The 14,311-nt window shown below is 38.7% G+C and overlaps 1 protein-coding gene across 1 annotated transcript in view; it reads left to right on the forward strand.

Moving 5' to 3' along the window:
* The window catches only part of aclya (ATP citrate lyase a), a gene marked incomplete at its 3' end in the record, with an annotated part of 24,414 nt that extends 10,108 nt beyond the window's left edge, over positions 1-14,306 (forward strand). Inside the window, exons 5-22 of the mRNA XM_038278322.1 lie at positions 1,095-1,285; positions 2,669-2,748; positions 4,089-4,219; positions 6,024-6,142; positions 6,579-6,715; positions 6,813-6,874; positions 9,081-9,198; positions 9,290-9,444; positions 10,033-10,123; positions 10,412-10,553; positions 10,643-10,811; positions 10,891-10,995; positions 11,086-11,282; positions 12,889-12,970; positions 13,285-13,395; positions 13,516-13,643; positions 13,944-14,037; positions 14,133-14,306. Of these exons, the coding sequence (XP_038134250.1) occupies positions 1,095-1,285; positions 2,669-2,748; positions 4,089-4,219; positions 6,024-6,142; positions 6,579-6,715; positions 6,813-6,874; positions 9,081-9,198; positions 9,290-9,444; positions 10,033-10,123; positions 10,412-10,553; positions 10,643-10,811; positions 10,891-10,995; positions 11,086-11,282; positions 12,889-12,970; positions 13,285-13,395; positions 13,516-13,643; positions 13,944-14,037; positions 14,133-14,306 (2,286 nt within the window). The remainder of the gene's footprint in view (positions 1-1,094; positions 1,286-2,668; positions 2,749-4,088; positions 4,220-6,023; positions 6,143-6,578; positions 6,716-6,812; positions 6,875-9,080; positions 9,199-9,289; positions 9,445-10,032; positions 10,124-10,411; positions 10,554-10,642; positions 10,812-10,890; positions 10,996-11,085; positions 11,283-12,888; positions 12,971-13,284; positions 13,396-13,515; positions 13,644-13,943; positions 14,038-14,132) is intronic.
* Between the last annotated feature and the right edge of the window lie 5 nt (positions 14,307-14,311).

Genomic DNA, 14,311 nt, shown 5'->3' on the forward strand with positions numbered 1-14,311 from the left:
AAGGATGGATGGATGAATGGATGGATCGGATGACGGATGGAAGGATGGACGGATGAATGGATGGATCGGATGATGGATAGATAGATGTTTTGGATGATTGATGGATGGATGGATCGGATGGATGGATGGATGGATGGATGGATCGGATGAATTATGGATGGATGGATGGATGGATCGGATGAATAGATGGATCGGATGGATGGATGGATCGGATGATGGATGGAAGGATGGATGGATGAATGGATGGATCGGATGATGGATGGAAGGATGGAAGGATGAATGGATGGATCGGATGATGGATGGATAGATGTATCGGATGATTGATGGATGGATGGATCGGATGAATTATGGATGGATGGATGGATCGGATGGAAGGATGGATGGATGAATAGATGGATCGGATGATGGATGGAAGGATGGATGGATGAATGGATGGATCAGATGATGGATGGATAGATGTATCGGATGATTGATGGATGGATGGATTGGATGAATTATGGATTGATGGATGGATCGGATGAATGGATGGATCGGATGATGGATGGAAGGATGGATGGATCGGATGATGGAAGGAAGGATGGATGGATGAATGGATGGATCGGATGATGGATGGAAGGATGGATGGATGAATGGATGGATCAGATGATGGATGGATAGATGTATCGGATGATTGATGGATGGATGGATCGGATAAATTATGGATGGATGGATGGATCGGATGAATGGATGGAACGGATGATGGATGGAAGGATGGATGGATGAATGGATGGATCGGATGACGGATGGAAGGATGGACGGATGAATGGATGGATCGGATGATGGATAGATAGATGTTTTGGATGATTGATGGATGGATGGATCGGATGGATGGATGGATGGATGGATGGATGGATCGGATGATGGATGGATGGATGGATGGATGGATCGGATGATGGATGGATGGGATGGATGGATAGATCGTATGATGGATGGATGGATGATTGATGGATGGATGGATGGGTGGATGGATGGATGGATGGATGGATGATGGATCTGAGGCAGTGTTTAACCAAAGGTCTTGTGCACTAACATTCTTTCCATATTCCACCTGTTAGGAGGAGGAGTTCTACATGTGCATCTATGCTTCTCGGGAGGGGGACTACGTGCTGTTTCACCATGAGGGAGGGGTGGATGTGGGAGATGTGGACGCCAAGGCGCAGAAGCTTCTAATTGGGGTTGATGAAAAGATCAGTGAAGACCAAGTAAAGAAAGAGCTGCTGACTAAGGCTCCCAATGACAAGAAAGCGTGAGTAGAAAAAATATACGATTTGGATTTAATTAGCATCAAAGTAATGTATTGAAATATTTATATTACAACTGTCCTTTACAAGAGCAAACAAAAAAGCTCAACTTCCAAATTATACAATCAAACTGCACCAACAAATTGATAAAGGACCAACAGTCTCATATTGTAAATGCCAGGGAAGAGGAGGAGTAAATTGGCTCATGATTCCATTAAACAAATGACATTTTCCTCCTTGGCTGTGCCTTTCTTCCGTCAGCCTCCACCCTCAGCCTATTTTTCAATGTTCCAGCAACATTCAAAGCACGTCCATGTGTTTTTATAGAGGCGTACAGTGGCATATCCCCCTGCTGACCCCCGCCAATCCATCTCCTGAGCTGTGCTGTCATGACAGGATACTCTGGCTGGACTCACTGTTTTGGCTGACATTGAGGAAGAAACCCCTGAAAGCACTCTGCCAGTCCTCAGCCCAAACACACGCTTCAGACTGAAAATCAGATTGCTTTTTGTCTGCCCTTCCCTGCAGAAGCCGACAGGGGGGTGGCAGAGTCGCTCAGGGGTCTTCTAACTGCTTTCACCCAGGGCCCTGTGTGGCTTCAAATCTATGAGCTGCCTGTTGAACTGACAGGCGAGAGAGGACAACAAAATGCCACCCCGCCTCTCCGGCTCTTTATCCCCCACCTCACTGTCTGGATAATGTGATGGTGGAGGAAAATCAAATGTCTCTGCATATAATTTACTGGTGGAATGTTTTTTTTTTTAGCTGATGTTCTGCAAACATTTAGTTACGTTTGCTATTTGATAAATTAACAAGCTGTAAATTTCTACAAACCCTTAGCCTATACACATACGTTCTTGAAGAGAGAATTTCCTATTTCTATGCATGCATACGCTAACAGTCTCAAACTTAAATACCATTTCTACCTCTGAACACATTGCATTTTTTTTTCTTATTTTTATTTGTTAGATATTTCTGATCCAGCACCAAAAAAGTGGATTTTTGGTTTTGCATAATTTTCTGTACAGGATAAAAAAAAATGTGGGAAAAAGGGTATTGTTTATGAGATAAAGTGTAAAATCTTTCTCTTTTATTTGCACATTGAATGCAGTATAACTGCTGGACATTCTGTTTGGTTCTAAGCTTTTTGTTTGTTGCACAGTGGATTATATTTTATCTTTTAGAACTTAGAGATGTTTCAAAATGTTTGCTTTTTTACTTCTGTTTGTCAGAAAAAGATGCATCAATGGCTTAGAAAAAATGTAAACCTTGATTTCAAACTTTAAAAAATAATATTTTCATTTCATTTTAACGACCCCCTGAAAGGAGTGAACATTTATTGTTTTGAAATCCTGTACCATAAACATCTGTTCCTTATTGTTTTTCAGGGTTCTTGCTAGTTTTATTGTTGGACTCTTCCACCTTTATGAGGACCTCTTCTTCACATACCTGGAGATCAACCCTCTTGGTAGGTTGTTTTTATTGATCCAGTCTGTAGAAACCCACAGATCTGAATAAGTTTGTTGGCCACTGTATATATGTGTAAAATGTCTTTAAACATAATCATCTTTTATTGCAGCAGTATTATTATAATAATATTTAAAACAATTATCCAACCTCTAGAGTCTATCCAGTTTTATTAAACTGGAGAAAAAAATGTAGTTCAAGTTTTATTTTTTAACTAGGTCATCCGTCAAATATTCTTAATAAATGTGACTGTACCCTTTTTTTGTAGACATGTAAATTTCTTTTTAAGCTTTTTACGTTTCCAGGAATGTCTATCTATTAATCAATGCTTTTCTGCTTCCCTATTTTGCAAATGGGAAAGGACATAAAGACCATTTTCTCTTCACCATTAAACGGCAGATGTATATAAAAAAAGATCCTAAAAGCTAATTTAGAGAACTGTAGCATATTTATGTATCTTGGTTAACTGAGTCAATAACAGCAACATTAGAATTTGTTAACAAAGGAGTGAGGAGTTTCCTTACTGGAACCTCCTGCTTTGGTTAGATGTTCACTGCTAGGCACGGTGGGCGATCAGTGATGCTGTGGGTCTGGTTATCTGCCATTGGACCCTTTTGGAGAGCATGGCAACAGGAACATTTATTAAATGCCAGGAGTTTTTCACAGGCCTGTTTTGAGTCTAAAGTAAGGTGTTTATCAAACATGAACCTTCATAATTAACATCTCAGTCTTTAGACCTACTTTCTTAGTAGCAAAGTAATGACAGCATAGGTTCTAATAATAATGTCACTGATGATTTAGTATAAAATTATCTTTTCTGTATGTGCAATATGTTTCCTCAGTAATTCACTGAGTCACATGAAATATTTTAAGCGTTTTTAGTTTGAGAACATCCTGCTGCAGTAAAAGATTATAATATTTGTATCATTTACTTTATTCAAACACTAATTCATGAATATGTTATTATATTTTAAAATTAGAAAAAGTACATCAAAGTAGCATTGCAGAGGAAAACAGGATTGCATAATAAAACAGAAGATTTTGCCCATTTTGAACATCTAGGAAAGAAAACATTAAATAATTCAGACACTTCCTGTTTGATGAAAGCAGTGTGCGTTCCTAATGAAGTAATTTGGAAGCAGTACATGCCCTGTGGCAGCTGTTCATGTTGACGTGGCTCCGCTGCTGCTTTGATAACCTGCCACTTCCTCCTCATCCTCACTTCCTCAGCCTCCTGCTGGGACAACAAGAAGGCCTTGAGTCACCTGTTCTATCTGTTAACTCAGCCAGTTTCTATAGATAAAGAAAAAAATTAAACATGTTGTTTCCTTCCTGTATTAGTGGTGACTAAAGATGGAGTGTATGTGCTGGACATGGCAGCGAAGATTGATGCAACTGCTGATTACATTTGCAAATCCAAGTGGGGTGACGTGGAGTTCCCTCCCCCCTTCGGCAGGGAGGCTTACCCTGAGGTAAGAAGGTGAAAATGTAGCAACTGTACAGAGAAAAGGCCTGCAGAGGATGTCAAGTAGGAGCTATGATGAACAGAACCCTGTCTTATCATTTCTAAATAGATCTATGCAAAAAAAAGAAGAAAAAATGCTTTAAATGAATGCAGTGCTGAATAGGGATGTGGAAAAAAATCTATTTGGGGATATATCGAGATTTATGTCTACCCAATATGATATCAATCTTTCAGTTACTAATTTCCATAAAAAAAAAAAACGAAAAACATTTTCACCTAAAACAGTGCTCCATAGCTATTGTTGGGGCAGTCACAGTAGAACCCCAAACAACATGGATTCTTGTGAACATATACAGTACTTGCTTTTTATCTCTTTATTTCCTTTTTGATAGCTTGGTAAAATATTGCAATATATAGTGATATTGCAATATTGTGATAATATCATATCGTGAAACGTATCGTATCGCAAGACGCATGCCAATACTCACCCCTAAAAGCAGCGAGCTGCTGCGCCGATGACTTTTCTTTTGTTGTCTGACTTTCTTTTTGTCTTGTTTGTCTTTTGGTTGCTGTTCAGTTGTTTCCTTTATATTTGGTGGTTTTGCAGTTTTTGTCATTTCTTACCTGACTGTTTGCATACAAAACTAAGTTGTTTTCTGCTTGGGCCATGGTTCAATTTGTACCAACTTATGGTTCATTCTTTGATGATGATTTTCAAAATTATTTTCTTCAATATTCTCAGTCTAATGTAAGTACATGTGTGAAAGAAGTTGCTCATAATGTAGATTTTTTCTTGTGTGTATGAGTTAAGTACTTTTAGACACCAAAACAGGTTTTCTTTGTAAGGACAAAATGGCTTTGCAAATTAGGGTAAAGTTGTGGTGAGGCTCACCATTTACTTCCTTCATAGGTGGTGAATAATGTGGTAAATGTTTTAGAGCAAGCACCCAGTGGTCATTGGAGGTATTACACCTTCATTAATAAAATTTATAATCACATAAAAGCTGTTTTTGTTATGAAATTTTAAAGATTATAAAAAAATAAACCTTGCATATAGTGCATGTTAAACATTTACAAATTTCCACACTAAAAAAATATAGTTTCTTAAGTTAATAAGAAATTATGAAAGGTTTTTTATTTAGGAAAACATTATATATTCTATTATATTCTATAGAATATCTATATTTTGTAGCAGACATCCTTTGGATAAAAAAACCCAAAAGGAGTGAACCAGCGTTTAAAACACTATTAGCAGTCTTGTTTAAAACGTTAGGTGTATTTTAATGTGTATCCTACTTTAGGATTCTAACGTGACAGCATTATGATTTCTTTGAAAATTATAAAGAATGTAAACAAACAACTTGCTTATGTATAAATTGATCAGTAAAATTCTATTTTTTGAACCAGTCCTACTGCATTAATCACCAAATTTCAATTCCTTACTGCTAACATAGACGGTGAATATCATTAAAGCAGTGTTTGTCATGTCTTTCTGTTGTTTGGCTGACACATTTCAGAGGGATGTCTGTCTGTGTAGCAGAAGGTCTGGACTAATTGGGCTGCTGTGAGCTTGAGAGCAGAAACCAGGGACAGCGGGTGTCTCTGATTAGAAGCTAGTTTTTTTTATTTTTTTATTTACAACCGAACCACCAGCTGTGGACCATACTGTCACAAGCAACCAGTGATGTGTGTAGCATCAACCATCAGTGTTTTCACAGCAGTTATAATGCTGCACATTTTAGCCATAATCTAATTAGGGTTTTATGTAACAACCTGCTTCAACTAAGAGTAACGATGATCATATTTTTCAGGAAGCGTACATTGCTGATCTGGATGCAAAAAGCGGTGCTAGTCTCAAACTGACTCTGCTGAATCCTCGTGGAAGAATCTGGACCATGGTGGCAGGAGGAGGTGCCTCAGTTGTGTACAGGTACCCGAACAAGAATCTATTTAAAACCCTTAAAAACGAAAAGCAAAACCACGTCTTTACTCACCGAAACATGTAAGGTTTCTTATTATTGCCCTAAATATGACCAGACTCTTTCCTCTGTTTATATCTGACTCAGCATTCAGAGAGCATTCAACTGTCTGCTAAATTAGATTTCTAAATGTTGTTTTTTAGAGAGACTCAGGAGAAATAAATGGTTTGCCGTCTGTTGAGGATGCATAAGCATTACATACAGACATATCAGCCGTGACTAATTACTCCCTGTGTGCACAGTTTTATCTGTTTACAGAGAAGCATGAGCTCCAGGCAGATGGAAAATGTTTCTGCGCACACATTTTTTTCTTTTAAATCAATCTCAAAATATGTTTATCATATTGCCGTTTTTTTATTTGTGTGAATAAAAAAAAAAAAATCACAGTGATACAATCTGTGACCTGGGGGGAGTGGACGAGCTGGCCAATTACGGCGAGTATTCAGGAGCACCCAGTGAACAGCAGACGTACGACTATGCAAAGACCATCCTGTCTCTGATGACAAGAGAGAAGCACCCTAATGGTAGGAAAATTTCACATTTCTCTCTGCAATATGAATTCAGACACTTTTTTACACGTTTTTATGATTATTATAAATCATGTGTTTTATCAAATTCTAGGAAAGGTTTTGATCATTGGTGGAAGCATTGCAAACTTCACAAACGTAGCAGCAACATTTAAGGTACATAATTGCACCCCCCCTTTCACACTCTTTTATGTCTGTAAATTAATTCTCTCCTTAAATTATTTGCATAATCTCACTTTTATTTAAAATAAATTCATTCAATGGAAAAGAAAACTAAGAAATTCACATTAAGAAATGACAGTTTTACATACAAAATCACATATCCTAAACCTTTTTTGGCTGGCAGTATTTTTATAACCCTCTTTTTAACATTTTTTTTTTTTTACTAACTCTTCTTTTTTTAGCACTTTAAAATAATTTGTGGCTAAACAGATTTTTTACTAATCTTCTTTGCAAAAAAAATCTCTCTTAATCATCCATCTTGGGTCCTGATGTCATTTATTCACCAAGAGAACCAGGAAATCATTGATCACTAATTAATATTCACTCTGGTCAGCTTAACATAGTAAATTATCTTTTAAAAATTAACTTTTGGCAATAGTTATCATTTGATTAGTTATTTTTAGATTTATACAAACATACAGCTGATAATAGTAAACATACACTCACTGGCCACTTTATTAGGTACACCTGTCCAACTGCTTGTTAACACTTAATTTCTAAGCAGCCAATCACATGGCGGCAACTCAGTACATTTAGGCATGTAGACATGGTCAAGACAATCTCCTGCAGTTCAAACCGAGCATCAGTATGGGGAAGAAAGGTGATTTGACTGACTTTGAACGTGGCATGATTGTTGGTGCCAGAAGGGCTGTTCTGAGTATTTCAGAAACTGCTGATCTGCTGGGATTTTCACGCACAACCATCTCTAGGGTTTACAGAGAATGGTCCAAAAAAGAAAAAACATCCAGTGAGCGGCAGTTCTGTGGGCGGAAATGCCTTGTTGATGCCAGAGGTCAGAGGAGAATGGCCAGACTGGTTCGAGCTGATACGCACAGTACGTCGAACTTTGAGGCAGATGGTCTACAGCAGCAGAAGACCACACCGGGTGCCACTCCTTTCAGCTAAGAACAGGAAACTGAGGCACAAGCTCATCGAAATTGGACAATAGAAGATTGGAAAAACATTGCCTGGTCTGATGAGTCTCGATTTCTGCTGCGACATTCGGATGGTAGGGTCAGAATTTGGCGTCTACAACATGAAAGCATGGATCCATCCTGCCTTTTATCAACGGTTCAGGCTGGTGGTGGTGGTGTCATGGTGTGGGGAATATTTTCTTGGCACTCTTTGGGCCCCTTGGTACCAATTGAGCATCGTTGCAACGCCACAGCCTACCTGAGTATTGTTGCTGACCATGTCCATCCCTTTATGACCACAATGTACCCAACTTCTGATGGCTACTTTCAGCAGGATAATGCGCCATGTCATAAAGCTGGAATCATCTCATACTGGTTTCTTGAACATGACAATGAGTTCACTGTACTCAAATGGCCTCCACAGTCACCAGATCTCAATCCAATAGAGCATCTTTGGGATGTGGTGGAACGGGAGATTCGCATCATGGATGTGCAGCCGACAAATCTACGGCAACTGTGTGATGCCATCATGTCAATATGGACCAAACTCCCTGAGGAATGCTTCCAGCACCTTGTTGAATCTATGCCACGAAGAATTGAGGCAGTTCTGAAGGCAAAAGGGGGTCCAACCCGTTACTAGCATGGAGTACCTAATAAAGTGGCCAGTGATTGTATTTGTTATAAGAAGACATACATTTTTCCTGTAAACATTTGAATAGACTAAGTATGCAGTAATTGTTATTATAATAAAAATAATTGGGATTGAAAACCTTTATAAAAATACAACAATCATATTTCTTTCAGTGTTTATTTCTTTCAAAAATCTTCTATCTTTTAAAAATAATAAACATTGCGACTGTCTCTTTAAAGATTTGACACAAATCATGTTTTCTCAGAAAAATAACAGACTTCAATGGGCTGCACACGGCTGTGAAATAAAACAATGACTGAACACTTTTATTCATAAGATGCTCTATATATGTTTTGATGCTTTTATGATCTTAAAACAGTTATATTTTTAATCCTATTTAATATTTTATTTATTATCAGTTTGTTTATTAGTAAAAACTGACATTTTTGGAGATCCATAACCTTTGTACAGCAACAAGAAACTATTTTTAAAGCCTTTTATTCATGTGATGAAGCATGGAAGGCTCTGTGACTGCATTTACTTTAGTACCTCTCTGATAGAGATTAGTCACCAAGCTTATTTATGTCTGGTGCAGGGAATTGTTCGAGCTATTAGAGACTATCAGGCGCCACTGAAGGAGCATGAGGTCACTATTTTTGTTCGTCGTGGAGGCCCCAACTACCAGGAGGGTCTCAGGGTGATGGGAGAAGTTGGTCAGTTCTTGTTTCCTGCTGTTTACTATATTTATTTAATATAATTTGTCTGGTAATTAAAGCTTTTTTTTAACCTTTTATTCATTCACAGGGAAAACCACAGGGATCCCAATTCATGTTTTTGGCACAGAAACCCACATGACTGCTATCGTTGGCATGGCATTGGGTCACCGCCCAATTCCCAACCAGCCTCCTGTTGCTGCACACACAGCCAACTTCCTCCTCAATTCCAGCAGCAGCACATCGGTACAACACGCTCTCAGCTTCGCTGACACACGCTACATCAACATTTTACAAAACTTTTCCAGTTGCATACAATGGTTTGGCAAATGAAGGACTGGCACAGGGGCCACTGTTTTAGCCCCCTGCTGTCTCCTCCTTTTAGTGAGTCAGATTATTAGAAGCCCAGTGGCTCTATTGTGTCAGGCTACTGCAGAGGATTGCACACCGCTCTTATTCAGTCAGCAGAGCCATGCAGTTTGCCCCTGAGGCTTCCATTAAAAATGTGCACAGTGGAGGATTTCTGCAAAGTGTGTTTGTGCCTATTCATGTGTTTGTTTTTAGACAGTTGTTTGCCTTAAATATATAAAACATATATATGTATTCAGTAAAATTGTATATATTAAAAATATATTTTAAACCTTTTAGTTTAGGCCTGCAAATGTGCAAGTCATCCTTCTGAGAAATGACATGTGAAGAATATTAAAACACAGAGTGAATGTCCAGTGCAGGTTTTATAAGGCAGCCTAAAGGCCTGATATTTCTCTGCTCCATTCTTAGTTTCGGAGTGTATAAAGTAGGCATCAGACTTTATTTCTAGTTCTGTTTTTGTAGACTCCATCCTCCAGGAGAAAGGTCCATTCTGAAAACAAAGCTAAAGTTGAGGGCTCCCCTGCCAAGAAGGTGAAAACTGGAGCTCCTGTCGGTGAGTATCTTTCCAAACCATCGCACTGGAAAACATTTTAACCCTGAATTCTCCTACTATCATATCTCATCAGAAAAAACATATCAAAAATTTTGAGCTAAGGTGTTAGGGCTCCCTCTTTTGACAGCATGAACAAACTACAACCCATTCAAAACAATTATGATATTCATATCAACAAAGTCACACAAGGACATACTGAATAGTTCCTGTAGAGAAATTACTACCGTAACACATTTACCAGATTTTATGTTGTCAGTTTCTATCTTTAAGTGATTTATTTCTCTCTAGCCAAGGCCACTACTCTTTTCACCAAACACACAAAGGCTTTGGTGTGGGGTATGCAGACTCGAGCGGTTCAGGGCATGCTGGACTTTGACTATGTCTGCTCCAGAGATGAGCCATCCGTCTCCGCTCTGATCTACCCGTTCACGTAAGGGTAATCTTCCTTGCCTACTAAATTCTTGAAGATGAAGCTTGACGGGTGTGTCATGAATATTTTTGTGCTTGGACGGCCTCCAGTGGCGACCACAAACAGAAATTCTATTGGGGCCATAAAGAGATCCTCATCCCGGTGTATAAAAACATGAGTGATGCTATGAAGAAGCACCCTGATGTGGATGTTCTCATTAGCTTTGCTTCTTTGCGCTCAGCCTTTGAAAGCACCATGGAGACCACGCAGTACCCTCAGGTAAATATTATCCTGCAGCATAATAAAGAAGTTGTCTCCGTTAAAGAGAATAAATGAAGCCCTTCTCTGTAATTCTCAGATTCGAACTATTGCAATTATTGCCGAGGGAATCCCGGAAGCACACACAAGGAAGATCATTAAAGCTGCAGATGAGAAGGGGGTCACTGTCATCGGCCCAGCTACAGTAAGTCTTCCATCCTTTCTCATTGGATCATTTTGAATAAGTCTGTGATGTCTCTGTCTACGAAAACTACAAGATGTTTTTTTTATTTAGGTCGGAGGGATAAAGCCGGGCTGCTTCAAGATCGGCAACACTGGAGGCATGCTGGACAATATCCTTGCCTCTAAGCTGTATCGTCCAGGCAGCGTGGCCTATGTGTCCCGCTCAGGCGGCATGTCCAATGAACTCAACAACATCATCTCCCGCACTACTGATGGGGTTTATGAGGGCGTGGCCATTGGTGGGGACAGGTGTGTACGTTTAGATTGGTCACTAGCCACTTTATTAGACACAAATTTATCCTGTAGTGAGGATCATGTTTCTTTTTTTGACTATGAGCTTTAATTCTTAAATTTTCCATTAGAGAGTTTAGTCCATATTAAAACAATAGCATGACAAAGGTGTGAAGGTTAGTTTGCTGCACATCCATGATAACTCCATAACATCCCAAAAGGGCTCTACTGGATTGAGAACTTCTTACAGTGAAGGTTGTTAGAGTAACAGCAGCGTCATCCTGCTGGAGGTTACCACGAGGAGATGGGTACGCTGTAATTTTGTTGTTCAGGTACAATCATGATATTTAGTTGATACTCCCTGGTCCCTGCAACATAACGCCTTTGAAGAATCTTAGTCATCCAGGTCATATTCATTCCAAAAAAAGTGAGAAAGCCAAACCACTGGACTTTTTTTTCTCCAAGTTTGAAGACGTTTCTCTTCCCATCCAGAAAGCTTCCTCAATTCAAAATGTCTGGAGTGTCCAAACTGCCCCAGACAATTTGAATTATGAAAGCTTTCTGGATGGGAAGCGAAACATCTTCAAACTTGGCGAAACAAAAGTCCAGTGGTTTGTTTTTTAACCTGCATTATAAAAAACTGAATGTTGCGGTTGCATTCAAGACTCATTGAATGGAGTCTCATCTGTTATTGTGTGATTTTAGTAGAATAGAATAGAATACAATACAACACAATACAATAAAATACAATACAATACAATGCAATAAAATGTACTTAGACATAGACTCAACTTTATTTATACCTTGGGATTACTCCTACAGGGAACTTCTGGTTCCAGTAGAGTAAAGAAGGCAGGGATAAAGCAAGATGCCATTAATATAAAACAGACAGCATAAAAAGAGTGTATATATTAAAAAGTAGCATAAAAAAAAGTTGTAATGTCCTGGAATATGAGCTAAGGGAAGACTACTACGTAAGTAGTTGATTTGGATTATTGCACTGGCAGTGCAGAAATGTAGTAACCATATAAATAGAATAGAATACAATAGAACATTATTGATCTCACAATGGAGAAATTAACTTGTGATTTTGGTGAGCATATATGATCGTTAGCATTAGTTTTCCACTCCACTCTTTAGTTGCTTCTACTCATATGTATACTTTTGTCTTTTTAGTTTCTGCATGAAGAATTAAATATTGTCTTGCCTTGGATGTAAGAAGCAGTTCATAAAGTACTGATCCCTTTCTAACATCTCAGACTGTCAAGTCTCTTTGAACACAAACCAAACATTCCTTCCAAATACCTCCTTCTCTTTAGATATTTTTTAAAATTTTCTTTAATGACAGTTGTGCATAAAAATGCGAATAGATCAAAGGCTCTCTAAAATACCCTTGCATCATTAACCAGGTGATTTAAATTCACGCTTCCTGCCCCCTTCTGCTCTTGGATTTAACCTTCAGCAAATTGTCTTCACCACATCTTGATGCTGATTTGCAGCCATTTGATTGGCCGTTTCACTCTTTGTGTAAATAATCTATTGATGTACCTAATAAAGTTGCCAGTCGGTGTATATGAATTATTTTAAGTGTGTATGTTTGAACTGATGCTGATCTTACCTCCAGATATCCAGGCTCTGTGTTTACTGACCATGTGCTGCGTTACCAAGACACCCCAGGAGTTAAGATGATCGTTGTACTCGGAGAGGTGAGAAATGGCTTCCCTCTTTGATGAGAGCTTGTTTTATTATTAGAAAACCCTTGTCTAGGAATAATGCTTTCATAGTTTTCACAAACCTGTATAATCATGCCAAGGTTTCATGCTATAAAGAATAAGATATAAGAATAAGAAGATAAGGGATAATTTGGTGTCACTCTATGCAACTGGAGAAAATGTTATTGTTTAAAGATAAAAACAACATAATGAGAACTGAGATCGATTTTAAATGTGTAGCTTTTTATATTTTAATACTAGTAACCGACTTATGTCTTTTTTTTATTTCTTCCAATACCTTCCTTTAGATTGGTGGGACAGAGGAGTATAAGATCTGCCAGGCTATTAAACAGGGCAGAATTACCAAGCCAGTTGTGTGCTGGTGCATTGGTACCTGTGCTACCATGTTCACCTCAGAGGTAAGAGGCTAAATTTCATGCTTCACTTAATTTCTGTCAAATTATACTTCTGGATGTCGTGACATTTAACAAAATGAAGGTGTCTTAAATTGTATTTTCTGTTACGTTTCTCTCTATCAGGTACAGTTTGGCCATGCAGGAGCTTGTGCCAACCAAGCCTCTGAAACAGCTGTGGCCAAGAACAAGGCTCTGAAAGAGGCTGGCGCCTACGTTCCTAAAAGCTTTGATGAGCTGGGAGAGATCATCCAGTGAGTGCACAGCTGTTTGTTCCAGTGGCTTATAAGAAAATGCAGCACATATAGAAAATATATTTATATTACTTCACTTTTACCACATTTATGATATCACAGAGACATTCCAAAATTAAATGAACAGCAACCCCCTAAAAAAAAAACAAAAAACAATAATCTACACTCAGTCTTGTCTGTATGTGCCAGATCGATTTTTGTTGAAAACAATCCAGTAAAGTTTTTCAAGATAGATTGAATAGCTGACAGAATATGCTTACTGGTGATTCTTCAATCTGTTGTTTTGTGCTCTTTCTGCAGGTCTGTGTATGATGACCTTGTTTCCAAAGGAGTAATCCAGCCAGCTGAAGAGGTGCCTCCTCCTACTGTACCAATGGATTATTCCTGGGCTCGAGTGAGTATGGCAGAAATACTTTTTCCATACTTTTTTGGCATACGGTGAATTAGCTTATGACTGATAAAATGCTTGTTTTTCTGTCTTCTTTGCAGGAGCTGGGTCTGATCCGCAAACCAGCTTCCTTTATGACTAGTATTTGTGATGAAAGAGGCCAGGAGCTTCTCTATGCTGGCATGCCCATCACTGAGGTCTTTAGGTCAGAAATTGGCCTGGGAGGAACTCTGGGGCTGCTTTGGTTTCAGCGGAGGTCAGACATATCCACCTATGTTTT

This window comes from Cyprinodon tularosa, unplaced genomic scaffold (genome assembly GCF_016077235.1).
Source record: "Cyprinodon tularosa strain WSP-4 unplaced genomic scaffold, ASM1607723v1 ctg14, whole genome shotgun sequence".
In the NCBI taxonomy this organism is placed as follows: Eukaryota; Metazoa; Chordata; class Actinopteri; order Cyprinodontiformes; family Cyprinodontidae; genus Cyprinodon; species Cyprinodon tularosa.